Source organism: Branchiostoma floridae, chromosome 13 (assembly GCF_000003815.2).
Source record: "Branchiostoma floridae strain S238N-H82 chromosome 13, Bfl_VNyyK, whole genome shotgun sequence".
Taxonomy (NCBI): Eukaryota; Metazoa; Chordata; class Leptocardii; order Amphioxiformes; family Branchiostomatidae; genus Branchiostoma; species Branchiostoma floridae.
Window position 1 is genome coordinate 11,386,606 of NC_049991.1, and position 27,982 is coordinate 11,414,587.

General features: G+C 41.5%; 2 protein-coding genes across 2 annotated transcripts in view; one reads left to right on the forward strand and one right to left on the reverse strand.

Moving 5' to 3' along the window:
- Positions 1 to 27,982, reverse strand: part of LOC118428499 (tuberin-like) — a 46,429-nt gene that overhangs the window by 11,586 nt on the left and 6,861 nt on the right. The window contains exons 2-27 of the mRNA XM_035838584.1: positions 27,614 to 27,673; positions 27,080 to 27,322; positions 26,757 to 26,843; positions 26,395 to 26,505; positions 26,043 to 26,122; positions 25,414 to 25,478; positions 25,273 to 25,318; positions 24,944 to 25,030; positions 24,661 to 24,709; positions 23,929 to 24,054; positions 22,950 to 23,023; positions 22,127 to 22,253; positions 21,504 to 21,647; positions 20,949 to 21,092; positions 20,414 to 20,517; positions 19,902 to 19,983; positions 19,212 to 19,367; positions 18,173 to 18,313; positions 17,324 to 17,446; positions 16,709 to 16,815; positions 16,138 to 16,282; positions 15,658 to 15,783; positions 15,397 to 15,426; positions 14,764 to 14,898; positions 707 to 896; positions 168 to 261 (exon numbers count right to left, since the gene is read on the reverse strand). Coding sequence (XP_035694477.1) covers positions 168 to 261; positions 707 to 896; positions 14,764 to 14,898; positions 15,397 to 15,426; positions 15,658 to 15,783; positions 16,138 to 16,282; positions 16,709 to 16,815; positions 17,324 to 17,446; positions 18,173 to 18,313; positions 19,212 to 19,367; positions 19,902 to 19,983; positions 20,414 to 20,517; positions 20,949 to 21,092; positions 21,504 to 21,647; positions 22,127 to 22,253; positions 22,950 to 23,023; positions 23,929 to 24,054; positions 24,661 to 24,709; positions 24,944 to 25,030; positions 25,273 to 25,318; positions 25,414 to 25,478; positions 26,043 to 26,122; positions 26,395 to 26,505; positions 26,757 to 26,843; positions 27,080 to 27,226 — 2,720 coding nt within the window. The 5' untranslated portion in view covers positions 27,227 to 27,322; positions 27,614 to 27,673. The remainder of the gene's footprint in view (positions 1 to 167; positions 262 to 706; positions 897 to 14,763; positions 14,899 to 15,396; positions 15,427 to 15,657; positions 15,784 to 16,137; positions 16,283 to 16,708; positions 16,816 to 17,323; positions 17,447 to 18,172; positions 18,314 to 19,211; positions 19,368 to 19,901; positions 19,984 to 20,413; positions 20,518 to 20,948; positions 21,093 to 21,503; positions 21,648 to 22,126; positions 22,254 to 22,949; positions 23,024 to 23,928; positions 24,055 to 24,660; positions 24,710 to 24,943; positions 25,031 to 25,272; positions 25,319 to 25,413; positions 25,479 to 26,042; positions 26,123 to 26,394; positions 26,506 to 26,756; positions 26,844 to 27,079; positions 27,323 to 27,613; positions 27,674 to 27,982) is intronic.
- LOC118428969 (complement C1q subcomponent subunit B-like) lies at positions 5,112 to 10,156 on the forward strand. Its single transcript, XM_035839296.1, has 2 exons — positions 5,112 to 6,071; positions 8,596 to 10,156. The coding sequence occupies exon 2, from the start codon at positions 8,898 to 8,900 to the stop codon at positions 9,996 to 9,998; it is 1,101 nt and encodes a 366-aa protein (XP_035695189.1). The 5' UTR covers positions 5,112 to 6,071; positions 8,596 to 8,897; the 3' UTR covers positions 9,999 to 10,156.

Sequence of the window (27,982 nt, forward strand, 5' to 3'; positions counted from 1 at the left end):
AAGGCATTTCCTTAGGGAGTACATCACAAGGCAATGTATCATAAAGTCATCAAAACATCAACTTGAATGATGAATCAAATAGGCATACAGGTAACTTTTAACATGATGTAGGAACAAACCATCTATACAGCACTTATTGACAGGTACATATTACAAAGCTGACTTACTTGAATGGGTTTGTATAGGGCAGGGCGATGGCAAAGATGCTCATGTACTGCTCCTCTACAAAGTTGGCATACAGGTGGGGCAGGCGAATCAGACCTAAGAGGGCACAGAACAGAACATTAAGTATTCCACAAAAACATCAAGAGAACTTCATACTGTAAAGAAAAGGTAAAACTGGTAACTTATTCCTGTCACTGCTTTAATGATGGATCAAGGAAGGAAGTGGTTGATGCCCCATCTACTATGTTGTGGTACAGTGAGTAGTTACAGGTTTAGATCTTCCAACTTTCAGCCTGCTAAGATATCTATTTTGTACCAAATCTGTACTGATTATGGGGTTAGGCAGCACACATGTTGTACATTGAATGACATGTCGTACATTGGTATACCTGTATAGTCATGAACGTATGATGCAAAAGGCATCATACGTTGGAATTGTGCATGAGAGAGACACATGATCAACACACATGAGAACTTGCGAGAACGTGAGAGAGCCGATGCAGGAAAGTCAGATCTCGAAACAGTTTGGGTAGACACGGACCTGACAGGAACTCCAGTACAGGGATGGCCATGGCTACAGTGGCTGAGATCTGAGACAGGCGCAGCAGCACAGATGGCAGCATCCTCATCATGACATCCCTCATCTCCAGACTGCACACGGTCAGGGCACACACGCACTGCTGAGCACACTTGGACACCAGGCCAGACTCCAGGCAGCGCACAAGCTCTCTCTGGTGGACACAAACAAGAGAAGAACTGAGGTTAGGAAAGTATCTATAAAAATTTATCTGTCAAACTTTATGTCAGTCAATAGAAGTGCAACATAAAAATTTCTATTCCCCTCCCATACAGGCTAACACAGTACTGGATAGTCAAATAACAATATTAAAATGGAATGTCTTCAAAGTTGAGTTAAGAGATTAGTTATTTATCATAGGTACATGAGTCCTGCACTTAAGTGTACAATACTTATTTGATACTAATTGCCATCGTATAGTGACTGTTGATGGTGACAATAAGGCTTCTGTTAATGAGGTACATCATGCAAATTTATTCTGTTCTTACATTCCATTGGATTCTACAACATAGGTACAGGAGAATACATCATCAAAAGGTGGCTCATTATGGAGCAAAACCCCACTTGCTTCACGTGTAATTCAATAAGGTAAATCTACATTTACTACATTGACAGTAAACCATGTCCAAGTCTACAGCCCTGTTGGACAGAGCCTGGAACATCCACCCTTAGATGCACTAGACTGATTTATCTTTGGGAGGTTGGTGAGATGTCTTGACACATGCACTCTATCTTCACCCCTGACTTGAACATTCTGGCAAGGAGATACTTATTAGTTCCTCAGCTGTCTGTCAAAGTTTGTGTGCTGTTTGTTGTCTACTGGACATGCTCAGAAGCTGCACTTCCTCATGTTCAGAACTTCAAGGTAGTAGGTAGAAGAAAAAGGAGAAGATATCACCAGGGCTGGCTTCACGCTAGTTTGTGAGACTATGAATCACAGCTACAAGTATCTAGTTTTAAAGAGGTAGCTAAATCTACAATATTTCATACATCATTGACTGTTGATTGAGCATACCAAATCTTACACGACTGACTGGCTGATAATGATTTTATCTTGTAAACTATATAGAATAATAGAAGTGACACAAAAGTATAGAGTGTAAAGCCTTCCTCTAGTTGTTTTATGTAAGACAACTGACTCAATCCTATGACCAACAACTCTCTCTCTCTCTATCCAAAACGGATGGCTGGGAGTCACATTTTTTCATGGTAACTGCTTGTACAAAATACCTTGTGATAACACAATTAAATGACTAATTTGTTCAGACAAGATAATCCATGTCATGAAGCTAATTACCCTCTACATGTACTGTGCTAAGATTATAGGTACCCCAAGGACTGACTTGATAATGCAACAATCTGAATCTAAGGCCCAATCTATACACAGTTTTTGCCGATATCTGTGGAGATGTCGGGAGGGATCTGGAACGTTGGCCGCGGGACACCCGTGGCGCTTGCAGTCATAAACAGCTATATAGCTTAATGAGCCCGCGTTATATGCTAATGAGCCCTCCCGAAGTCGGGACACATCTACACACGCGCAGAAGCTGTCGGGGACCCCTGCTAAGCTATCGGGCGAATGGTCCGGACCTTTCGGGAGAAATTTTCCCGATATCTTTATGGCGATATTGCAGTTCCATCTAGACACTGAAAAAAAGCTGTGCGCGCCGGCGAGAGATTGTTGGCTCGCCTAAGAAGTAAGAAAACCATTTGCCAAGGACTGCGGAGATCCATTCACCCACTCTTCACATGTCTTCACATGGTACAGTCCTGTATCTTCACATTCCACATACTTAACATTTGAAGCGGGGATGTGAGGTGTTGTGAAGACTTAAAGTTAAACTTGATGAAAGAATTTCTTTGCTAGTTTACACATTCCGAATTAGAAAACTAGTAAACTTGAAGTTTACACTGTCGAGACACTCTCAGACTCAAACTGAGACTCAGTGAGAGAATTTTGCCTTTTGGCCAAGTATCAATCCCACAATCCATGCCCGTAGCCAGGATTTTGGTTGGGGGGGTTCTTTTTAGTACTTGTGGGACCATCGAGCGCCGCAGGCGCGAGACTCACGCCTTACGGGGGTCCGGGGGCATGCTCCCCCGTAAAATTTTGAAATCTTGACCCTCTGAAACGCTATTTCCTGCATTTTGATGGGCTGTTAAACTGAGTAAAAGTTCAAAGAATTTTTTATCAATCAGAAAGGTTTTTGAGGGTGACGCACCCACCACATTATGTTCACCATGTCAGACCCCGAGGCTGCAAGCCGTCGCAAGGGAGGTCCGGGAAATTTTGAAATCTGGACCCTCTGAAAAGCTATTTCCTGCACTTTCTGGGGCAAATTTTGCTGATAGACTCACTAAGATTGAATGAAATGTCTATCAGTGAAAAATGCAAATCAGTCATGCCTTTGAAAAGAAATCTTGGACATGAAAAAGTGGACCTTAGAGCTTGAAAAAGTGGACCTTTGAGCTTGTGGGGGGGTTCTTCCGAACCCCCCGAACCCCCCCTGGCTACGGGCATGCAATCCTTCTTCAAACATTTGGGATCAGGTCTGGGATTCAGAGATATGTAGCAAAATCTTAACAATTGGAATTTAATGCTTGTCTAAAATAACAAGGACTATTTCAAGCCTTTGGAATGTGATTGGAGTGGTAGCTAGACTTGTCAGCCCTAAATTCTTGACTTTACAGGGATTTTTACTTATCTGCTAAGGAAACACAACTTAGTGCCAGGCCATACAAGCTCAATACTATGTTTTTAGGCTGCAGAGTGATGAAAAGCATGTAGGAAGAAACTATACAGAGATAAACCATGTCATGATATTGAATGATTATGCACTGTACAACTAAGTTTTTCTGGTTACCATTATTTTAGAATGTCTACATGCCAAAAGGCAAGCCGAAAAATAAAGGACTGTATAAGAAGTTTGCTATAAATATACTTATAATAGATCAAATCTACACTGTGGTTATTTAGGGCAGTACTTTTTTTTTTACTTTTTATCATTGAAACACACATGGAATAGCTTTAGGACAGGAAAAGGAAGAAATGTGCTCATGGATCACAAGGTCTGGGCTTTGTGTGTGCCGGTTCCCTTCTCATCCATCTGCAGCCCTGCAGCCCAGCAGTCGGGACCAGGAGGCCAGCAGATACATGCGGCAGGAGGAGACCTGCTGGTGACACTACCTCATGTAGGGTACTTCCCAGGCTGGAAGCCACCATGAACCAGAAAATTACAAACCTGATGTGTTTATAAATGCACTCCTTAGGGGCAGACTGAGTCTATATCTGGCCAAGCAAAGTTGAAAAGTTAGCTAAAAAGTCTGGGATACTATTCCCCATGGAATAAACACACACATTCACATACACATATGTATATGCACAGTGATTAGACTCAAGACAGATTTACAACTCATCCACAAAGCATAGAGTCTAAAAGGACAAGTGATAAGTGAGATAGGACTGTCCTGGGACTGAGAGGGTTGTGGGTATTTGAAGACACTGAATCAGAGTGTCTGGAATGGACTATAACGTTACATGTATTATTGACCCAGTCATTAAGTCATCATATAGAGAGCTGAATGGTTTCCAATGTGTCCCCTCTCTCAAGAATGTTTCCATTTGATCCACCTGTTATGGTTAACCTCTGCTAAAAGGTCTCCAAAGACAAATGCATGACATATTGGTCTCTGCAGACATTGTAGCTGGTTCTGTATATACATTTTGTGGTATCAGATGAGCTCTCATCTTTTCCATATACATGTTCTAATAAAAAGCTATCAAAACAAGTCATAAATATAAAGTGGCATGACAACTTGTCACCAAGGGTGGATCTAGGCCATGTCCAATGTCTCTCCTAACATGGTTCAGTCTACAACAAATAGAGAGTAAACCATACTGACTCTTTCTGATGACATGGGAAAACTACTCACTCACTAACTCACTCATCCTCGCAAGCTCTTAAAAGCCTGGCACCTCCACAGATGAGCCTCCAGTTGGTTCTGTCCTTGGCAGCTAGCCAAGCTATGTGAAGGTTGTACTTTTTTTCAGACCTATGGTAAATTTGCATTCTAAGTCACAAAAGCCCCTGGCAAGTGCTCCACTGTTTGAGCACAATGTACGTTATGCGTGGCAATGGACATTTAAGTATAAGTAGTGGAGATATTTGCCATATACCTGTCACATTTTCTATGGACCCTGTGCACCTGTATGTTGTGTATTGCTGTGCCCATATCAATATGTTACCAGTTTTATGATATTTTTTTACCATAATGATAAAAATTGATTGGACTGATACACCAATGCATAGTAACTATCTCCTATCATAGCAAATACAGAGCCTAGCTAAGATCATTGTGTGCTGCTGTCATGACCATGAACTTGCCGGTGTGACTTCCCCTGTTATCCAAACAAGCACAGTAGCCAGGATTTGTTTGCCTAAGTCAGTCTGCCTTCAGGGGTGATAAACCCTGGCATGTCCCAGACAGACAGCCTGAGCTACTGGTCCTGTCCTCCACAACAAGGTGCCTTTGGAAACAGGACACCTTGGATACCAAGCCCTAATCCTCGTTAATTCATGGTTGGCCATTACCAGTTTTATCCGGTTTTCTGTCCCTTACCAGCTGTCTTTTGATTCTATCAATTGCCAAAACTAAGGCTTATCTTGTGGCAATACTTAGAGAAGAAAAACAAGTTAACAGTCACACCAGGGTACACCCTAAAAATCCCCGTAGTATTATGTTATCTAATTCATCTGACTTGTAAAGCCCCACATTTCCCAGTAGGTTGTTCTTGCATGATCCGGAACAAAGTGATAAGACCAGGCATAAGACCAGGAGGTATGAACAAGTTTGTACTTGGCCGCTTCAGTACAGCTTAGCCCACGTCAGGGCTGGTAACCTCCGACTCTGCTTTGTTGCCTGGCAACCGCTGATGTTGTCACCACCCACAGGAGATGTGGGCAGGGCCTGCAGTTAGCCATCGCTCAACAGGTCTACCCTATCAAAGCACCCAAGTTAGGGTACTGGGCAGTAGGCGTGTGGATGGGGTATATAGCACCGGCGCGTGGTGCCCGGAGAGCAGTTAGTGCAGCGAACAATCACACCCAGCAGTGACCAGCATCATAGGTCAAGTTTGGAATGTAGCAGCCCTCAGCGCCAGAGACACAAGGGCAGCCCATTTCCTAGAGCAGGAGTCAGATTGTACCAGCAGTGAATACCAGAAGGATCACCTTTTCTGTACTTTCTACTTACTAGGGGAGAGGCATTCATCCATAGAGGATTTGCCCATGGTGTTTCTTGGTGGAATTGGAAGTGTGCTCTTTCTAAGGTATGTGACTCCTAGTATTACTGAAAATGCTTAAACTCAAATGAAAAGAAAAACCTTTGACATAGAAATGGAAGTTGAAATCTAACATTTGAAATGCTAATATTCAATGACCTTTCATTCAAAGTGCTAAATGTATGTTGGCCAAGAGTGCAACAGCCAGTTTTAAGAAACAAGTCTTCAGACTTGAGACCTATAGGCCATCTAACAAATTTTACTTCACATCTAAGGGCATGATTTCTTGTTTCAAGCATTTTGTCAGATTTATAGACTGAGCATCTTAAATTTGTCTAGTTCACACTTGAAACTTCCACATTAGTGTGCATGGAATGAAACTACAATTGGTGACGAGGTATAGTGTTTCGTCATCTATACATAGATCTCATAACTTTTCACTCAGTGTTGTGGCCTTTGAGTGTCCCTTGGATAATTTTAAAACAGCTATGGGCCAAGCATGCAATGCCCATGGACATTAGAATGCCTGATACTTAGCACTGCCCCACCTGCTCTCCATTATTCACTCAGGAGCCTTCTGTCACATTAACAATAGAACATTCTACATTGGTCTCAATTCTTGGACTGGACTTTTATTACTGTAAATGCATTTAAGTTCGTGGGGATTTAATTTTGCGGTGGCTTTAAGTTTGTGGTAGCACTATGCGCTGTAGTCTCTTACTGCTATGGAAAAATGTTTGCAGTGGTTTTAAGTTCGTGGTGAAGCAGCCACCGCAAAAAAAGCGAACATTAAACCAATGAGAAAGTTTCTGCATTTACAGTACAGTATCTTAATTTCAAACCTGGATCCTTGGAAAGGTTGAGCTTTACACCACTGTGTTCATTTTGCTATATCATAGCAATAAGCATATTAATATAGGTTCACTGCATAAAATATGGATCTGAAGAAATTCAATGCCAGGTGTTCAACAATCAAAAGCATGAGATTTACTGGTACCTGAATGGAAAAATGCTTGTAAAATGTTGTATCTACAGTGTACTTTCATTCATCTAATTCATCACATTACCTTTGGTGTTACCCACTGTACTGCTTTCTGAAAGATACGTTATTAATGTCACTACTACCGGTAGTACTGCATACAAGTAAAGGTCATTTGCAGAAGGTTTGAAAGCGTCATTACGTTCCTGAGAGCATTTGACATTTTAAAGATAAATGAGAGGCAGACTTCCAGTCACCTGTGGTATTCCTCAGGTCAGAATCTCAGCTACTGTTTCCGATATAAAAGGTGCAGTTGCCATGGAAACGTATACACGTACATCCTGACAGATGGTTTTGCTTGCCCAACATTTCCTCCACATCCTCACATCTGACAAAGGTCAGTCGTTACCAGGCATCTCTGGGACTCTACCAGTATCTCGTGGGGGTGAACTTGTTTTCTATCAAAACTAATTGTATCAAGGTAAGCACACTGTTGGGCATTACAGTAACTCAATTGCCATTTGTCTTATCAATGGGGATTTTCATGAAGCATGACATCAGTTTGTTTTTAGAGTTAGGTGATGTATGGGCCATGGCTGGTGCAATGGCCGAGTGGGTAGAGTCTTTGCCTTGCATTCGGTAGGTCATGAGTTCGATCCCCGGCCAAGTCATACCAAAGAATTTAAAAATGGTACATGCTGCTTTCTTTGCTTAGAACTCAGCATTCAGGAAAGAGTATGGAAGTTGAACATATAACACTACAAGTAGACAAGCCAGTAGTGATTGCACAAAGTTGTGTGGCCCAGGGCTACTGAAACAGAGATAGGCACCATCCTATGTGCCATCAGGCGCAGGAAGGACTTTGACTGAATATGGGCCACTCACTGTGTGGCCAGTATTTCTTAATTATAGCTGCAGAAATCCAAGTTGTACAATGAATTGTTAAATTGACAAAAAGAAACAAAGCATTAAAATTCAAGTATTTTGTTGAATGCTCAAAGAATCATTACGATACCTATGCTTGGATCTATAATCACCATATATGAAACACGAGTCACTGCTACATTGTAGCAGACATCCTTGGAATTCTCAATTCATACCATGTGGTGTTGGTGTGATGAGATGGGAGGAACAGTGGTGGTATTTTTTAGCTTTCATCACAAGGGCTTAGGATTGAATCCCACTAGGGAGTGTATCAAAGTTTCTATATAATGTCTGATGTAAAAAAATGAGCTGAAGAGCTGCATATCTTTTTTTTCAAATACTGCAAGAAGTAGTCTCTCAAATGCATCCTCATAACACTTTCCTACAAGAAGATTTTTAGAAAGAACAGACTGAATGAGAGATGCACTTTCAAATATTAGCTGAGGTGAGGCTTTCATGTGCATCCAATGACATCTTGAAACATACCGTAGGCCATCCAATAGGCCATCTATTATCCCGATGGTGTCCTTGAACGTCAAGGTGAAGTCTGAAAAATGGCTTTCAACCTCTAGCCCTTACTTGCAATGTTTGGTTTGGTTGCCAGGGATTTCTGCTGTTACTACGTTATGTGGATTTGCACTAATACTCGACATGTCTGTTGTGTTGTAGGTTCAAAGGAATGCTGAGGGGAACAGACATCCTGACAGTTGGGTAAAGAAAAGGTCATCTCATGGAGTCTAAACCAAGCATAAGCAGCTAAACAGTGGCTGCTATCCAGCTGCCCTTTCAAGGTGATTGTATGGTGTGGGCAAGTCGTGGGAGAGTCCGGTATACATGTAATACCATGCTTGACTGAATCTCTGGACTTGAATGAGGAGGTAAGCCAGGATTTCTTGTGCTTCTGGCCTTGCCACGCCTGACAACAAGAATCAATTTGAGTGGACAACAAGCTGAGAGCTGCTGTGTTTCCTATGAATACCTGCAGCTTAAGCTTCAGACTAGCTACAGAGACCAAAGCACAGGTGCAGGAAAAGTGGGCAAACTTCCAAGAAGGAGAAACAACGAAAAAGCCTTTTAAGAAAGCTTTCCAGCAGATGTTTTCCATGATGACTAGCGGACACTGTAACACTTCCAAAATGTACACTATATTACTGGTACTGACACTGTTTGCTGTTCAGGATTCCCAATGTCAAGACATCTATGCAAGCGAAAAACCCGAGAATACGAAAGGTATTTTTTACATAGATGTTGACCAGGAAATTGATACAGTGCCAGAGAGGAAAGGTGCCACTACCATCTATTCTTCAGGACAGCCCCCAGACTCTACAGCAGGCGTATGTGAGCCCTGTGTCTGTAGTCTCACGGACGGCACAGGTCCACCTGGCCGGGACGGCAAGCCAGGACCGCCAGGTATCCCCGGGAAACCAGGCTACAATGGGGTGAACGGTTATCCTGGACCAATGGGACCGAAAGGCAATCAGGGATACAGAGGCTACAAAGGGGAAAAGGGGGATCCTGGCCTGGCAGGCAGGCAGGGTCGTCCTGGGATTAGGGGGAGACCAGGCAGGCGAGGAGTGCCGGGCCTACCCGGGGACGCTGGACAGCCTGGGAGCGTGTCGGAGGCTGCCGCATACCTTTCAGGGGACCAAACTCTGATCCAGGCTCGCTTGAAGGTAGCGTTTTCTGCCGTCAGGACAGAAAGCTACGGACCTTTCATCACTGACGAACCTGTTCCCTTTGACATGATCCTCAGCAACTCAGGCGGATTTTACAACAACAAAACCGGAGTATTCAGAGCACCAGTCGATGGTCACTACCTCTTCCACTTCCACCTGATGAGTACCAACAAGGCTGCAACAACCTTCGTGGACTTGATGAAAAATCATGAAAGCCAAGTCATGGCAGCCTTCTATGGACCGGCATATGACATAGCCAGTAACACAGCGATTCTCCATGTGCTGAGGGGACATGAGATATGGCTGAGACTGAGGCGACAGCGGGCCATCTACAACCCCAGTAAAACTGGCAGGTACTCTACCTTCTCAGGATACCTGCTCTTCTCTGACCAATGATGGTGCTTTTAGTAGTTCTACAGTAGAAACATGTGTCGCGACTTTGATACACAAGTAAATGCTACAATGTCCAAGGGGTCATTTTTCTACAGGCATGGAAGGACATTCTACATTCTATATCTAATCAAGGCAGTTCTATTCAAAGCAATATTTTCATTGCAGTAACATCCATTGGCATAATACCGGTCGGTTTACTGCAATTTCTCAAGCAATGCTAATTTGGCAAATGATCAACGCATCATTTTCTCCAGTTACATGTTGCTGTTACAGCTTACCTTTGCCACTTCTTCTGTGTAAATTATTTTGTCTCTCTGGTCCTGCTAAAAACATAATATCGTAATTGGAACACACCGCGGAATTGCACGGAGAACGGGCGCGTGGTTGGAAGGGGGTGCACTATACCGGCCAAACGAAACACGGCACAATTAACTGCCGCTATGTACCTTTATACATCCTCTGTTGTTCCTTTCTTTCCTGTTAGTAGTTGCACAAAACAAAAATCTGCATGAGCATACAAAAAGTCATGAGAAAATGGGCGTATACTGACAAGAATTATCATTTAATTTTGGTCCGTCACAACCGCTATGACGTAAAACTTTACTGCTGGCCGTAGCATTAAAAATGGCGGGAAAATGGCGGCGTACGTTCAATTTGACCCATTCAGCAGTAGATCCGGGCGATAATGCAACGGTTCCTCACACTTTTACACGAGTTGTAGGTCACCAAAAGAAATTCAAGATTGCTGTTGAATCATGCTCGTCTTGTGCCGTGAGCACATGTGATTATTATCTACAAATCTGGCGATGAACGTGACAGTGTGTTTGTCCCACGACGAGCTCGCCTGCCCCGAAAATGACCTGAAAACTTTTGGCCTTGTTGTCTTCGAATGCATTGTTATCGATGCTTTGTAAATTATGTATTGGACACCTAGATGTTTGAAGTGTGCATACCTCGGAAATAACTATTGTTGCATGTGTAGATCTCTTTAAGTTCCATTATTTTTAATCGACCGGTATAAGGCTTATGACCGGTATTATGCCAATGCATGTTACATTTGTAAGTAAAGATAGTCTGTATGTTGCAAGTCTGGAAATACTTGTATCTATGCCATGTACATTCAAGATTACTGTATACTGTTTGAGTTTAAGGGAAATGTGTAGTTTTTCCCAATCAGTTCCCATGTACAAAAATTTACTGTCATTTCAATGACAATCATTTGTTTATCCTTAGGAGTGAAAGTCTTCTCAAGACAAACAAATATGCCATTTCCAAGAATGCTGTGACAAACTACTACTGAAAGTCTGACAAGTCTTTTATGATTTATTATCGAACAGCAACAGCAGAGCTCACTTGAATTAAAAAGAACAATCTCTGGCTAGACTTACTAGTAGTTCATAAACCCTGCTGGGACATACTGTGATAAGCAGTACTAACACAAGAGTCACCCTTCTGAACATGCCTGGCACGGCTGTTTGAGGGGAACAAAAATAGCAAAAGTGTATAATGAAGAAATATACACATAAATCATTATTACATGCACATGTTTTTTTAAAAATGTTTTGTGTGTTTTATTGTCTTTTATACCCTACATTGGTACTATTTGTTCCTGCCAATCGCAAGGCTAGTACTGGTTTTGAAATGTGACCCTGGCATAATTGGTGCATCCTCCAGTGTGAGCTCACATGCGTGACTGGTGAGATGGTTAAGGTGCCCTTGACAGTGTCAGACTGGGATGGTGAAGCAGATGTTGACAAGTACTAATGACTGTATGTTCACTGGTGCTGAAGGTCAACCACAGCTGCCAGCTGGTCACTTTTCATGGCATCAGTACAAGTCATCTGTTTAAACCTACAGTTACTGTAAGTAGAGATGATTTGACAGACAGGTTCTTCATATATAAGCTGTGAGGAACTTTATCTTCCTGTTAAAAATGGCAGTCAATAAAAGCACTGCTTTACTCTTTCTCATCTTTGGACAGGTACATTTGATGGATGATATTCTCTTGGGTCCAAATCTGACAGGAGAATGAAAAAAATGTTGAAAACAAAAAAGACAAACATGGTGACAAAACTGAAATTAGAAATCATTCCACCAACTTTTTGCAGACAAAAATGCCCATACAGTCTACTGCAATAGAGGGTATTGCTTTTGTTGACTCAGTGGTTTTACTCCATAGAAAGCTTCAGGAGTTTATCTTTATCATCGAATAAAGTATCACGTAAAATGTACAATATGTCTTGATACAAAAACCTTAGGACTTTTTTAAGGGGAAGAGCAGCTGTGTACTTCAATAAAGGGCCATCAGATGCAAACAAGCCAAAGACGAGTGTATAGTAAAATTCCATGTAGTCACTTGATTTAAGCTATATCACATGTAGTAATGTTGTTTGAGTATTGAATTATGATGATCCTAAAAACTGAACATATTGGTTCAAATGAAACCTTTGTAGTCTTAAATCTCTGTCTTTCTTCTTTTATCATTGGTAAAGGCACAAATTGACTTCTGGACTAGCTTTCTATACAAGATGTCAATAGTTAGGTGAAGGTTTAGATCTAGAGTTCTGTGCTGCACAGTGCCAACAGTGTCCTTCAGAATAAAATGGCACTCAAATACCAGTTACTAGAACTGGCTCTGGCTTTTAGCTCAAACATTCATCTTAGATTTATTTTCAAAGAATCTAATCTGACAATAATGACTACAGCACATGTACAGTTTGTTTTCCAGCCCTTATTTTCATATTTTGCACATTTTTGCCCTCTAAATGTCAGACTTAGATTAACCTCCCTGTTGTTGGCAAGGTCATTCACCATGGTACAACACACAGTACATGTACGTCAGCAAGGAGAAGGTCAAGTTTAAGAGTCTGATGGTTAAGTACAAATCTATGTATATGCACATGTAACAGGAAATGGGCAAACAGAATACGCCACAGGACAGGGCATTTCTCTAACATTGTCAGCTGGCATCTGATGCAATGCCAGGTTTGGTCAATGCTGAAATTTTCACACACTCCAGATGTCCTATTTCATACCTTAAGGTACAACAGGCACATAATCTTTACTACATCGTATGTCAGAATGAAGTTAGTGTTGGCTCTGGGAGTGATTTCTCTTGCAACTGGGACTCATATCAGTCAAGCAGTAAGTCAACAGGAAACTATGAAGTTGCAACAGGTCTGGAGGACATGATTTACTTAATACGTGTACATGTCCATACATGGCTGTCTTGAAACCTCAGGTTTTCCAGGTAGACTCTTCCAAACCATAGGGGAGAACCTGATTCAAATGGAAATTGGACAGTGTATATGCTGTGCCAGGAGACTGTTATAATGATGATCTCTGGAACTGCTAGGAGTCAGAACTTTTGAGACTTGTACAGAGAAATCTCTTTCTACAGCCCTGGGCTGTGTCTTTGAAGTGTGCCTGGCTATTCCCACAAGCCATTACCAGTGACATAGCATAGATTTACACGTACATACACTGTATAACTGTGACAGGATGTCATTTGATTTCTTAAGGCACTGCACTGTGTGTGTGTGTGGCATTGGACACAGATGTGAACCCCTGTGAAACTTCACTCTTGGTAGTAACTGAATGACACAAGTTTGTCAGGGTTAGAAGTGTTCTGCGGTCTGAACCAGCAGGTGCCCAGGAAGGAGTGGGAGGGAGCGGAAGTTCCAGCTGCCAAGCCTAGGTGGAGGATTAAACAGATTCTCTCTTGACATTTCAATTTGAGTTCGACACAACTGTCACAATCTAACAACTAATGTCTGCTTTGTTTGAGTTGAAAAGGACAACAGTGCAAATCTAAAGAAACAGTGACTGCCAGATGAACTGTATCACCTCCAACTACATGTACAATCTGGTCATCAATTTTCATGTCATACAGAAGACAAAAACAGAAGCTACAGAAGAGGAATGGTTTGGCACTGGGCCTTGATAAATTCACTCACTCAGTTGTACATTCCTGGTACATTCCTTGATGTACCTTGCTAGACTAAGGCCACAATGTCATGTACAGGCCACACGACCTGTGTATGTAAAAGTTCAACTACTGAAGGAAACTCACACTGTAGTGAGGATTAGGATGTATGTTTTCCAGACTGGTTAAAAGTGTATTTATAGAAAACGGCTTGTCCTGACCCCCAAGTTCAAGGCTGTGGGAGAAACGTGAGGTGCGTCCTTGTCCCTAGTTTTGTGTTCCCACAGGAATTCCAGCAGACCAGGAGGACATGGATCACTCCCAGGGCCACATGGTGCACGGTGTCTGGAGGGTGTGAGGGCCAGCGTCAAGGGCAAACCTATCTCTGGTGGAATCATTGTCCCTGGAGTATGCAGTGTTTTTGGTGCTTTGATGTTTGTAAGACTTTTATCCACTTAAACAATTTCCTCTCTATCAAAGAGGAACATATGAGCTTAATATGTGAATATAAGAAACAGGACCTGATCCCTTTAAATATCAACAAGCTTGGTCTTCAAACACAAGTGGTATCAATTAGAAGATATGGGCAGATATGCCTTACACTCTTACTGTTGTTTCCTATCAATGCTAACATTATGTTTTTTTCATCATCCCCTTCCATTTCTTCTCTGCTTGTACATGTGCATTAGAAAAATTACTAAAATAAACACTTAAACTATCTAAAATTTCCCAATCAATGTCAACCAGTAGGATTGACATCAAATACAATATATGTACAATCATGTATATCATTGATGTCAAATGAAACAATAAGGTATAATTTTCACCACCCATATAACTCACCTGCCTAGCCTGGTCCAGGTGTGCGTGGTAGGTGGCCAGAGCCGTCAGGACGGGGTACATGTGAGACTGGAACTCCGAGCGGGGAAATTCCTTAGGCGTGTGCTGTAGTTTCTCCAGGATGGTTCGCTGTCCGACCTGACAAGTACAGAAAGTTTATACAGAGTCGTGTACATGTAGATGTAAAGATGTAGAATTCACAGACAAGTGAGGTCAACAGGGTTGTGTGAAAAGGTCTAAAATCTAATGTTTGTAGTAAAATATAGAAGCGAAAGTGTGATGAAATTTCAAAAACGTCTTAGCGGCAAAATATACCAACATTTAAGAAAAATACACTTTGCTTTCATATTGTTGAATGGGTTATAGTATTTACTCAACATTTGCTTTTCAGCAACATGCTTATGGATTCCATTAAACTTTGACTTTATTCAGATTGAAAACAATACAATACAGCTGAATCACAGGCAACTGTTGCTTCCAATATGACCCACACATAAACACAGACATAACATTAATACACTGAATAACTGACTACAATGTGCATAATTCATAGTAAATATCAAGACTAGCTTCAACATATCAGTAGTAGGACATACATGTACATGTATCATTAGAACAGACAAGTCAAGGACAGACCTGCAGACATTGTCTGGAAAGGAGTGCAATCTGAGAGAGGGATGTAAAGTATTAGTTGTACAGAAAGTACACAAGCAAATACTGTATTTTACAGTATCATTGTGTAATCTAGCAAAGAATGAATATGATATGTTAGAAAAAATTGCATTAAACAGTGAAAGAGAAAAGTTTGGTTGCATAAAATCTGCATAATAAAACAGAATTGTAGCTGTTATATATATATAATTACTGTGAGCACTTGGATGTGTTGAGCACACCTACCATTGTGCAGAGTTTGGAGCAGAGTTCCTCCACATTAGAGACATGTCCAGACAGGATCAGGGCTTTGTTCTGTAGAGCCTCTGTCAGTTTCTGTAGAACCAGCTTTAACACTTCCCACTCTGTCTCCTAGAGAACACAGATAAAACATGCTGTAGATGCTGAAATTCATTTTAATCTTTAAGCACTTTAAGTATGAATGCATGATATAAGATGACTAAAAGCTAACAGAAAGGATCTTTGACCACTCTTTCATGGATAAGTGCATCTTCCAAAATCAGTCAGTTATTTCAAAATCCCACCCTCTAAACTTAAAAGAGATGTAGGAGCAAGATACTGATATTGGAGACAGATTTATTAACAACCTTAAGGTAATGTCATATTGCTATGGCTTGACTCAACAACACAATTTACATTGTATATATGCCTACAGGAAATATACATACAGTTCATGTATCACTTGTCTCCTTATGGCATACTTACATTGCCAAGACATTTCAGGACGGCAGAGACAGCCTTGCAGAAAGGCAGGCTGGACATCTTGAGAGTATACCCTGGGGTGGGGGACTTGGCCTTATGTGATGTTGGAGGGGAGGTGGCCCGTGAGCTTCTACCACTGCCCGAGTCCCTGTGGGGAGGGGAGAGTTGGAGTTATTTATACATTGTAGGTACGACATTGTTGAACTAGCTGTGCATAAGTTATAACTCAACATTTTTAACTTTTCACTAACTGTAATACTGTAATACAATACTGCCATTAGATTTTTGACTATCAGTCAGTTTCAAATTCGAGTTTGATTTTTACGAGAGAAAAACACTTGCCCAAATCCAATGAATGGCATGCTTTGTTTAACTGTAAAAGAAACCAGCTCTTGTCCTTAAACAGCCTTTGTCCTTTTTTATGAGTGTTAAAAGCTAAAGGGTTTCTCAGCTTGGCTGGAACAATTCATTTAAACATGTTAAGTTCAGAGTGTAGCAGTTGCAAGCACTTAATCTGTTGCACCATGGTGGTACTAAACATAAAGGTGACTATGACAGTGAGATGAACAGGTACTTCATATCACAGGTGATGTAAGCTGTGAACTTGTAGTTGCCGTCCTTATCTGGCAGACCCAGTCTGTGGAGGGGGTCGGCCCGCAGGTGCAACAGACAGGTGAACACCTGAAAAAACAACCAAAACAAATCAGCAAACACCAGTGTTTCAGGAAAAGTTTTCACATGTTTTTGTTAAGTTTAATGAATATATCTTGACTCTTATGATATTGTGAAAAAAACAACAAATGTATTGATGACAGATACAAATGGCATTGTAATCACATAAGTCTCATATGCTTGATTACTGTAAATTCATTTAGTTTTGCGCTGGTTTTATTTCCCAGTAGGAGGAAAAATGTTTTAAATTTGTGGTTGAAACAATTTTGTATTCTGCAATACAGTTGTCATACAAGGAAGTCATATTTGCAATTTCATGTATTTGCAGCGGGGAGCTCACCACAAAAACTGCAAAAACAAATGACCACCAGAAAGTTTCACAATTTCAGTAAGGTGAGTAGAACTTAACACAGGAACACAACTTTTTATATGGCTCCACTTTTGGTAACTTCATTAAAATCAAAGACATTCTCTTTGCTATCCTGAATGAATTGTACTACAGAGTTGTTCCCCGTACCTCCAGTCTGATCTGACAGGCGGTGTGTGCCGTGTAGTGGTGCTGGTAGTGAGACTGGACGTGGCCTATCAGCATGTAGTACACCTGGCAGGCATGGGCTGACGGCAGCCTGTACAGCTTTGTCTGTGGGACAGGGAAAACGGACATGGTAAAATCTGTTCATTCTTTCATATTCACACTCATTGTAATGCTTGAATGATTCCTGACCTGAATAGAATTCTATCTAACTTACGTTGGAACAAAAACAAAGTTTGACCACCAGCACAAGTATATTTTGTCATATACTATATCTATTGGGTCATTTACCCATAAACATGGTTCAATATTAACCAGTGTCTTTAAGGTGAACTTCAGGGAACCTGCTCTTCTTCTATCAGACTAAAAGAATACTAAAATCCAATTGACTGGACAGGACATTATAAAATAAAAGGCCTTTGAAAAGACAGTGCTACCATATTATATGATCCACAAAATTAGATATAAATAAATGGCTATGACCAACTCCTGAGTATGGCCAAAGTTCACATTACACTATTCTGGGCCCAAACCATGGAATACTGTACTGAACAAGGCTTTCATCTTAAGACTAAAATCGAGACCGAACATTTAGATGGCTTGAGAGTTAATGCAAGGCAAACATATGGAATCCTTAAGAAATTTGTGCATTACTACATAAGCTGGAGAAACATTTCCAAATCAGACAGCTTCTAAAAATAACAAGACAGGAATGAAAACATTTCCCAGGACGGATATATCTAACTCCAGAAGGAAGCCAAGGATATAGCTACAGACGTCAGTCCTGTGAGTAGATAATCATAACTGATAAGCCCAGTCTCCAGGCGGACACACCTGAAACAGCTCGATGAGCCCACGCACAGCTGTCTGGATGTCAGCCAGCTGCGAGTCGTCCACAGCTGCAGGTTTGGCTTCAGGTGCTCCCTCAGGGGTGGTGGGCAGCGGTTTCTTGGTGTCCATTGGACGGGAAATTACCTGGAAGTACACAACAGACAACAGTCCTTGATAACCAACAATTCATATTATTGCAAGTATCCTCACAACCGGTGCAATGGACAAGTGGGTAGAGTGTTTGCCTTGCATTCAGTTGGCTGTGAGTTCCATCCCCGGCCGAGTCATACCAAAGACTTTAAAAATGGTACATACTGCTTTCCCTGCTTAGAACTCAGCATTCGGGAAAGAATATGGAAGTTGAACACACACCACTACCAGTGGACTAGCCCCCTGCTGTAGTGATTGCGTTGTGTGGCCCAGGGCTACTGAAAAGGAGATGGGTGCCGCCCTATGCGCTATCAGGCGCGGGAAGGAACTTTGACTTTGACTTTTGATCCTCACATGGACATCAAGGCATACGGAAATCTTGTTATCAAGAAGACTTAATGCTACTTTTGTTCTTTAAACCTTGCCAAAAATTGTCATTGGTCAGCTTAAATGAGGTGGAGTAAATGTGTACCAGACAGCATATCCTAATTGGCAAGCAAGTAACAGAACAGCTGGGTAACACTAGAGATCTCTATAGTTACATCTACATGACATTGTATACTGTAATGAGCAATATCCCCAATGAGGCATCAATGACAGATTGGTATTGGTATTGGGTGGGCTGACTACTCTCTCTTGGCAGCAAGGGGCTGAATTGCGAGGATCTTACAATAGGCGGGCTGAATCGAAAGGGTTTGGAGCAAGCTGCCATTTGGAGCCATGAAGGTTACCTAAATATGACTGTCGCAAGTGTCTGGTGCAAGATGTATGGTTATCATGATGGTCAATCCTAATACAAACTTTTGAGTACATGTTGATGTACTTTCTTGGTTACTCAACAGAATACAATATAGAATGTCATGCAGTTTTTAAACCCATGACAGTACTGTACCTTCTCTATGATGGCGAGTATATCCAGGCATCTCTCAGTGTTACATGTCTGTGCCAGGTCCATCAGCAGCTGCACGGCAACGTTCCGTACTTCCACATCAGGGTCATCCGCGATCTGACCCAGCTGGGGGATCACCACACCCTCAATCAGGTTCTCCTGGGGAGGAAGCAGTAACAGCATGGCTTAGATGGATGAAACTTAGAGCTGACTTCTGACCTAAACTTGAGACCAGACTGCATTATGAATATGGATAATGGTCTTTTTTGTGTATATATTTGTATGACATTATGTATGTGTTGATGCCACATGTGTTCTCCAGGGCCCCACTGTAAAGCAGTGTGGTATCACTCAGTTGGGCTACACTGGCTAAAGAAAACAGAACAAAAGAAAAAAAGAGAAAAAAAGAAAAGAAAAGGAGCTAGAATTTTGCTTGTGCTAGTTGATGTAGCTGTTGGTTGTTTGTGAACAGGATAAGTTGAAACCAAACACTTAGGTATACAAGCTTTCTCAAGGTATACAAGCATTCTCAAGCAACAGATCTTATCAAAGATCTCTGCAAAGTTGAATCTGTGTATTACATGTACATTTACATGTTGAATCTGTGTATTACATATACTAACAGATTACATGTCATTATGTATGTAAAATATGTACTAATGTACATTACTGTACTAGGGTGGAGATACTGACCTCATACAGGTGTCTGGTGGAGCTGAGCACAGCAGACAGAACATCCAACACCTTGATTCTGATGGGGGTGCGCAGCTCATACCTGGGAGACAAACATGTGATTAGTACTAGGTTAGAATAATAACTTTACAACAGGCCTTGCAACAGTTGCTGCAATTCTTACATAAATCAACAGGTGGTTCTTCATGCAGGAAACATGAGATTCATTTTCTCGAGCCTGATTTAATTGTGCTTTTTATTGGCCCGTCCTACCCGGGGGAGGAGCCAATCAGCCCCGGAAAGCAGAGTTTACTTTACACACACTACAATTTCTCCTTTTCTTTAACATGATCGGATCAACATTCTTCAAACACACTTTCTAGCCCATCTTCAAAACTTCTATGCAACATTAATCTTACATGACAGTATGTCATTGCAAAGTTTAACTGGTTATCTAGGTTACACTCTATCAAGGTCTTTTGGACATATATACCACATAAAAACCTAACAAGTTGAGTGAGTCACAGTCCTACCTGAAGTACTTGTCCATAAGGTTCTGCAGGTTGAGGATCCAGCTGTCCTTGGCAGGGTGGATGGACTGGGCTCGGTACGACACCAGGAGGAGGACAGAACTCTCCTGAACAACAGGGATGAGGTAGAACACAATCTTTCACTGTTTAATATTATAACAATTGGATAATTGAAGCTATGAATAGAATATGTAGAGAGTTTAGATGATACTATTAGATATGTAGAGAATTCAGCTCATACTATTAAACATAGGTAACATGGACAAGATAGACATCCGGGTAGTAAGGTATGCAAAGAATCAGTTACTCAATTTTGGAAGTGGTGACATTTCTGGTAGCATCCATTATCAGTGATTGAGCAAGATCTGTAGTCCAAAGGCTATTTAAAGGCAGACTACTAGTAGTTTATTCCTTGCTATAGTGATATGTGACAGTCATGTTTGGGGATAAAGACAACTGTCAGACTTTTTTAATATCTTGTTTGCTCTTCTATGCATAATTACACAAATTACTCCTATCCAGCAATGACAGCACTTACAGGTCTTTTGTTGGCAAATTTCTCGATGATTCCAAAGAGCCTCTCTGATGACCCATTGAAGCACTTGTTCTCATGTAGGAACTCAACAGTACTCAGGACAGCATGGAAGTTCAGCAGGAGGGACTCACTGGCTCCAGGGGAGGTCTGGTACAGGCAAACAAAAGGTTTAATAGTTAATAACTAGTTTCAATAGTTACTAATTCCTCTTCCTCTTCCTTTTGAAGTGACCACTATCATCATGCTGATCATTCTGTCACCAAGAAGGGCAAGGTCACCAACACAAAATGTCTTGTTGTTCAGATCAGTTTAGAAGCTGTCAGTGGTGGTGGCTTCAACAGTCTCTTGAGGTACATGTAGTACATTCCAATCCCTGACTGTGCGTGGTAGGAAGGAAGCCTTGCGGTACTGTTATAGCTATGGTTGGAACAGTCACTAACTCCCTCATTTTCACTCACTTGCTCACTCACTCACATCCACAGACACACTTGAAAGTTGACACATATACTTAACACATTGACCCCTGACCTAGATGCACATGACACATTGACCCCTGACCTGGATGTACTTGAGCAGGGCCTCCAGGATGTCCGTCAGGATCTCCCATGTGACCTGCTGCAGGTCCTTCCCGTACTTCTTAATCAGCCGATGGATGATCAGGACCACTTCATATGCTACAATGGTGTTGTTGGACGACAGCGCCTAAGGAAAAGACATTGTCTGCGATCTGTTTACCAGGTTTCATGATTTTGAGGTTTTAGGAATAGGTTGTTACATCACAGGTGCTGGAATATTCTTGCACAGAATTTCCAACTTGGTACATGTACTTCTGGCAATTTTGAACTGATTCTTTTAGGATTACTGTAGTGAAAAACAACTCATTCAAATAATTTACACAATGTCAATATCCTGTAGTGTATGCCATCACACTGCAGGCTAATAAGTCTGCTAGCTTTAATGACATTTTCGTCCGTAATAATGTTCCCCCTCGATCATCGCATGATATTCAGAGATCAGCCAATGTTAACAGGTAACAGAGCCAATTAATGCAATGAGTTAGATTGTCAGGTGAATAATATGCTGCTAGGCCAGTTTGGATTTGGCAACCATCTGGCGATCAACAAATATAAAGGCTGAAGCTGGTTGACTGCATGACAGGGGTAGGAAGAACAACAACCCACCTGCAGGAAGGATGGCAGGACGGATGTGGGGGTGAGACGGAGGGAGTTGACTCTCCCCGCCCCCCACAGGCTCATGCCAACATAGAACACTGCTCCCCTCAGCAGCTGGTGGTCAGAGCGGTTATGGCTGCAGAAACACAACATTTACATTCAGCTGGTGGCAGGACTCCAAAAACGCACATTTTTCTAATGTACCCACAAAAAGAGGCATTTTGTTTGCAACAATGATGTTCACAAAAGAAGGAAAGAAGGACAAGGTACTCTAACAGAGATGGCTAATCAGCACCAAGGAGATTCCCAAAATTCTTTTGACACTTATTTTTGTCCACACATCAGGTTTAAGTGGTTCATGTTTATTTGTGTTCTGCAAGATGGTACATATACATGGTGCAGATACCGTTGCACATGTGACTGATGCGAGTTACCTGTCCTGTAGGATAGTACACATGGTGTAGATACTGCTGAACATGTGAGTTACCTGTCCTGTAGTGAACATGTGAGTTACCTGTCCTGTAGGATAGTACACATGGTGTAGATACTGCTGAACATGTGAGTTACCTGTCTTGTAGGATAGTACACATGGTGTAGATACGGCTGAACATGTGAGTTACCTGTCCTGTAAGATGGTACACATGGTGTAGATACGGCTGAACATGTGAGTTACCTGTCCTGTAGGATGGTACACATGGTGTAGATACTGCTGAACATGTGAGTTACCTGTCCTGTAGGATGGTACACATGGTGTAGATACTGTTGTACATGTGAGTTACCTGTCCTGTAGGATGGTACACATGGTGTAGATACTGCTGAACATGTGAGTTACCTGTCCTGCAGGATAGTACACATGGTGTAGATACTGCTGTGGCCCAGGTGGGTTCCTAGGAGGTTTCTCATCAGCTGTACAGGCAGAAAAAGAGACTTAATGGAATCCAATGATGTAATCGATTTTACCAGCTTTATGCAATTTTCCACGCAACATTAATTTCCATAAAATAAACAATGTTTCCGTGTAGTTCTCTTTCATGGACCACCTCAAATCTTATACATGTCCATGCACAACAGGCTGCAACTGTGAACTGTGTAAATTTGGGGTTGCTTCTGGCCATGCACAACTTGTTTTTTACAATAACATTCTGTTGTTTGATAATAACTAGACACATCATGTATAAGAAAAACACCTATGTAAGCTGAATACCTTACTGTGGGTACTGTAAGTGACATTGGCATCGAAGGATGGTGGCTAGTATTGGGCCACTTGCCCACAATTTTTTTGCAAGGTTTGAAGGTTTATAGCCCGTAAAAAAATTCAGGAAAGACTTGATCATAATGGATATTGTTTGGACATTAATGTTCTTTCGGCATATCACAGATTGTTATTGTCAGTAAAGCAAACAAAAATCCACATGCCCAGCACATGTACAATGTACATGTTGAAGTACAGGTTAGCAATCAGAAAGGCCTGCACAACCAAACCTAACCTGCACTAACCTGCATATGCAGGTGGCAATTCAAGCCCTGAAGGAGAAATTTGACAATTAGAGAAATAAGACTTGTTTCTGTAATAATTCACAGGATACCCAAACTATTACTTTGGTTTTCACCAGACCTTGTTATATTAGTTGTTATGTTTATTTGAGAACAAGATAAACCAGTCAATAACAAAGCAGTTCCTGCAATTTTCTCTTTGAAAAAAGGACTAAATTTTGGATCCTTGAGAATCTTTGAAAAATCATTTTCAACCACTGTTTGTGCTCTTCATATTTTTCCAGTTTCTGAAATAACAACACAGGTTATGTACCAACCTTCCAGCTGGTTTGGCAGAACTTGTCCACATTGATAGTTCGACAGAGTGTGGTGATGAACTGGTACAGAGACTCTGAGGGCAGACAGCTGTAACACACCACTGCATCCAACACACGCAGGGATGCCTGGGAACAACAACATAGGAACTGTTAGCTGTCACACACTACAGCATCCAACACATGCAGGGACGCCTGGGAACAAAAACATAGGAACTGTTAGCTGTCACACAGCAGGACACAGTGACCAAATTTCTGTATTCCAAGGGTTGCCAGGCTTCAAACTTTTTCTGTACCTTCCTAAATGTCCGAAAGTCACTTTACCATTTTAGTTAGCTTAGTGACCCTGCCGTTAGTGAGAAATTGTGGTCAACGTTGGTCACACACAGGCAGTTTTGGCCCTACCATTTCACATTAACCTACTTTCAACTTCTCATACTTAAGTGCCCAAATATCCCCATCCCAAGATGAGATAGTCTTCAAACGTTTTTTGTATCTCCCTAAATGTGTGATAGTCACTTGACTGCTTTGTCAATCTTATCCTGACTACTGTTAGCAGGAAAGTGTGACAGAAGTTGCAAAAGTTGGGTGCATTTGTATCTGAAAAAATATTATCTATCAGAAAATAACACTTCCTTCTGGAGTGGAATGCCCATTTAATGTAAAGCTTTTCTGGTAAGAATCAATGCTCTTGTGACTTGTGAGAATTATGAATCTGCAGTTTTTGCAATTTACCTCGATTTCCTCTTCCGAGTTGGCCTGGTTACACACATTACAGGTGTGGCTGTAACACACATAAACACAGTCAGTACTCACATTAACTCAGAACAACGTCAGAACAACAGCACACATTTCTAACTAGCATGTACATTCAGCTCTTACTTTGGTCTTTAATTTCTTTGCAACAGATGCCAAGCTGAAGTGACTTGTATTTTCCTTTATCTATGCTATAAAACAAGTAGAACAAATTAAAACATGAAGCTGGAAGAATCCAGAAAAGAACAACAGTAAGACTCACCGCACGAGGCCAGCTACAATCTCCTCATCCAGGAAACTGGAGTTGAACTTGATGACATTGACCATCAAGGTCATGAACTCAAATGTTCTAAACAACAAGAGGCATTATGGGAAATGATCAAATTGAAGTATACACTACTACAGGGTGAAGGTACGTATTAACTGTAATGCAGACACTGCCACGAGTATGGTTTGTAATTGTTAAATTGAATAGCTGTATTGATACGTGAATATGACAACAAGAGTATTGCTTTTAAATAAACTGTCAAATGTGTCAGTTTAAGCTATAACTTTACTTTAAAGAAATAAAGTGTATTTTACAGCAGTTACCTCCCATAGCTGACAGCATCAGGCATCCACTCCAGCAGGAAGGGACCTGGACAAAGGAAGAAACCAGCATTAGTTTGGAGGTTAAATCTAACACAAGAAAAAGAAAAAGAAAAGTGTACTCCAACTGGACAATAGACTTACCTGTCTCCTCTTCAAAGTTTGTAATGTCCTTCCCATTGTCACTCAGGGCCTTAAACACCTCCAACCTGAAGTAGAGGAGGTTGTTATTATACAGAGATTCACAAAATTTGTGTCACTACATCTATTAGGGCTGTCTCCAGGACCTGATCTTCTGTCATGGAACAGAGGGAACCATACTTCTTACGACAGACAAAAATTTAGCCCCTTCTGTCAAAAAACTTTATGACATAAAATTGATGAAATTTGTATTTATGAAAGCTTTTAAGGACAGATTTAACAAAGAAAATTGACAGTGTGGCCTCCCAAAATAAAATAATGAGAGGATGGAAAAAAATCGAAGCTGGAGACAGCCCTGCATTACACACACAAGAAGTTATGTTAGCCAAACCAAAGGTAGACAGATATACTAGTACGCAATGGTTGACTAACCATATGGAGAATCATTGAGGGATTTGATATGTACGAGGGTCCTAATACAGCCAGCTACTACATAGTCATGGTCATGGTTCAAGCAAAGCTTGTGTGTTGTGCCAATGGGGTGTTCTACTGGCTGAACAATAAAAATATGGATTGACAGATACATGATAGCATTGGTACATGACCACTGACAGGCCCATAGCAGGACTAACCTTTCCGGGATGTCCTCAAACACCTGATGATGTCTGACCACACGGAAGAAGTGTGCTCTCATGATGCCCAGTCTGTCGTACTGGGGACAGAAGCAAGCAGCACATTCATGCACTCATACGTCACAACACACATCAAGTTAAGAGATATTTTTCATCCGTAGTTTTTTACTCAATTAACCGTGAACATTGATCTAAAAAGTCCCTGATTCACACTCTTAATGTTTTGTCATGTGAAGAATGTTACTGTTATACATGTAATATTACAATGTGGAAAATGGGTCCTTTAATACAGCCAAAAAAAAGGGGTAGGACCTGTAACGTTACATCAACTAGGACTGTTGTGCCCACCCACCTGCCCCAGGATGAGTGACTGTACAAATCGGAGGGCGACATGTCTGGCCTCAGCCGAGGCCTGCGGATCCAACAGGTCCGAGATGTTCAGCCATAGGGCCTCTACGGCATTCTGGGAAGGGTCAAAGGTTATGGTCCATTAATACTGCACAAGATTTATAGTGTCTTCATGTTGATAGTGGTTCATCAATATTAGGTTATGACAGAATATCTATGACAAGAAATATTTCAAACAGCTATAATCTGCAGTACCAGCCTTGAGTTGTGTAATTGGTTGCTGTCCATAATCAATGTCAATGCATACAATGGCAATATTTTGAAAATTCTTTTTCGCTGGTATCCTGAGGTAATGTGAATATTTACATCTTCAAGCAGTCTGCTGGCCACCACATCTCCAAACTCCCGCAGTGCCTTGAGACGGTTGGTTAGAGGGCTCTCTGGACCGATCTCCTGTTGAAACAGTGTGAAACAGAGAAAGTAAGAAAATAGTTCACTCTAGTCTAACGTCCTTGCTGCTATACGGGGCTCATGGAATGAATCTAAATACGATGGGTAAGAATTAATTGTAGGCCGCTAGAGTTATCTAAAGTTTACCTGAACATGTGGAAAATAACTACAAACAAAGTTAAACATCACGTTGACAACATGTCAACTTTCCCTGAAGTAAATGTCAAGTTTTCCCTTACCTTGAGTAGTTCAGGTGTGCAGGTGATCTCTTCCCTCGTGTCCTTCCCATGGATCCCGCTGGTCACCACTCGGCTGGGTTTGGGCCGGAACAGCTGCTTCACCTTGTCCTTCAGAGTAGTCGACTCCTTCCCACCCTGTTTAGCCATCTTTTCTTACTCCACACTGCTCCTAGTAACTAGTTGCATGTACAGACGTATTTGTGGGGAGGGGGGCTCACCTTCTGTGGCTTCTGTAGACATCGTCTGAAGGGAAGAACGTTAGTTTGGTTAGATATCGTATACATGAGCAACATGTCTCGTGACTACATGTCCTGTCAAAAAATGGTCAAACACTCTATGACTTCAAAACATCGCGAAGGCCAAAAATCAACCTACAGCGGTCAGCTGCTGTGGGAGGGGGGCAGCGTTTTGCAAAATACATGTAACAGTTACACTTTTACAAGCTCTTCGTGGCCCATAGAATGTGACGTAAATATACTTCTATCTTTTATGTCTACTCATGCCCATAGAAAGAGGTATGGAACAATAGCTAACCTAAAACCCAGCGACGAGTTCACTTCACCACTTTGCTCAGCTTCTAGCCAGAAGTCGAGCTGTTGGACGCCCGTTTGAGGCACTTGACATGGTCGCTTAAAAAAAAGATTAAAAAATCGCGGTGGCCCAAATCAGGCTGTCCAAGGTGCCCACGAGGTTCAGGAACAAAACTTGGAGTTTGTTGGGAAAATACTAGTACAAATGTATAATCATATCAAAGAGGTTCCGTTCCTCCTTTGCCATATATACAATGTACATCACGTATATTGTTGTTGAAATCGGCCAAATGGACAGCATCTGAACATGATATACTCGTACTCCCCCAGCAGAGGCTGGTGGGGAAGAAACGAAGCATATCAAGCCTTCAAT

Coding starts and splice junctions, on each gene's coding strand:
- LOC118428969 (XM_035839296.1), top strand. CDS start 8,898: ATGAATACCTGCAGCTTAAGCTTCAGACTAGCTACAGAGACCAAAGCA.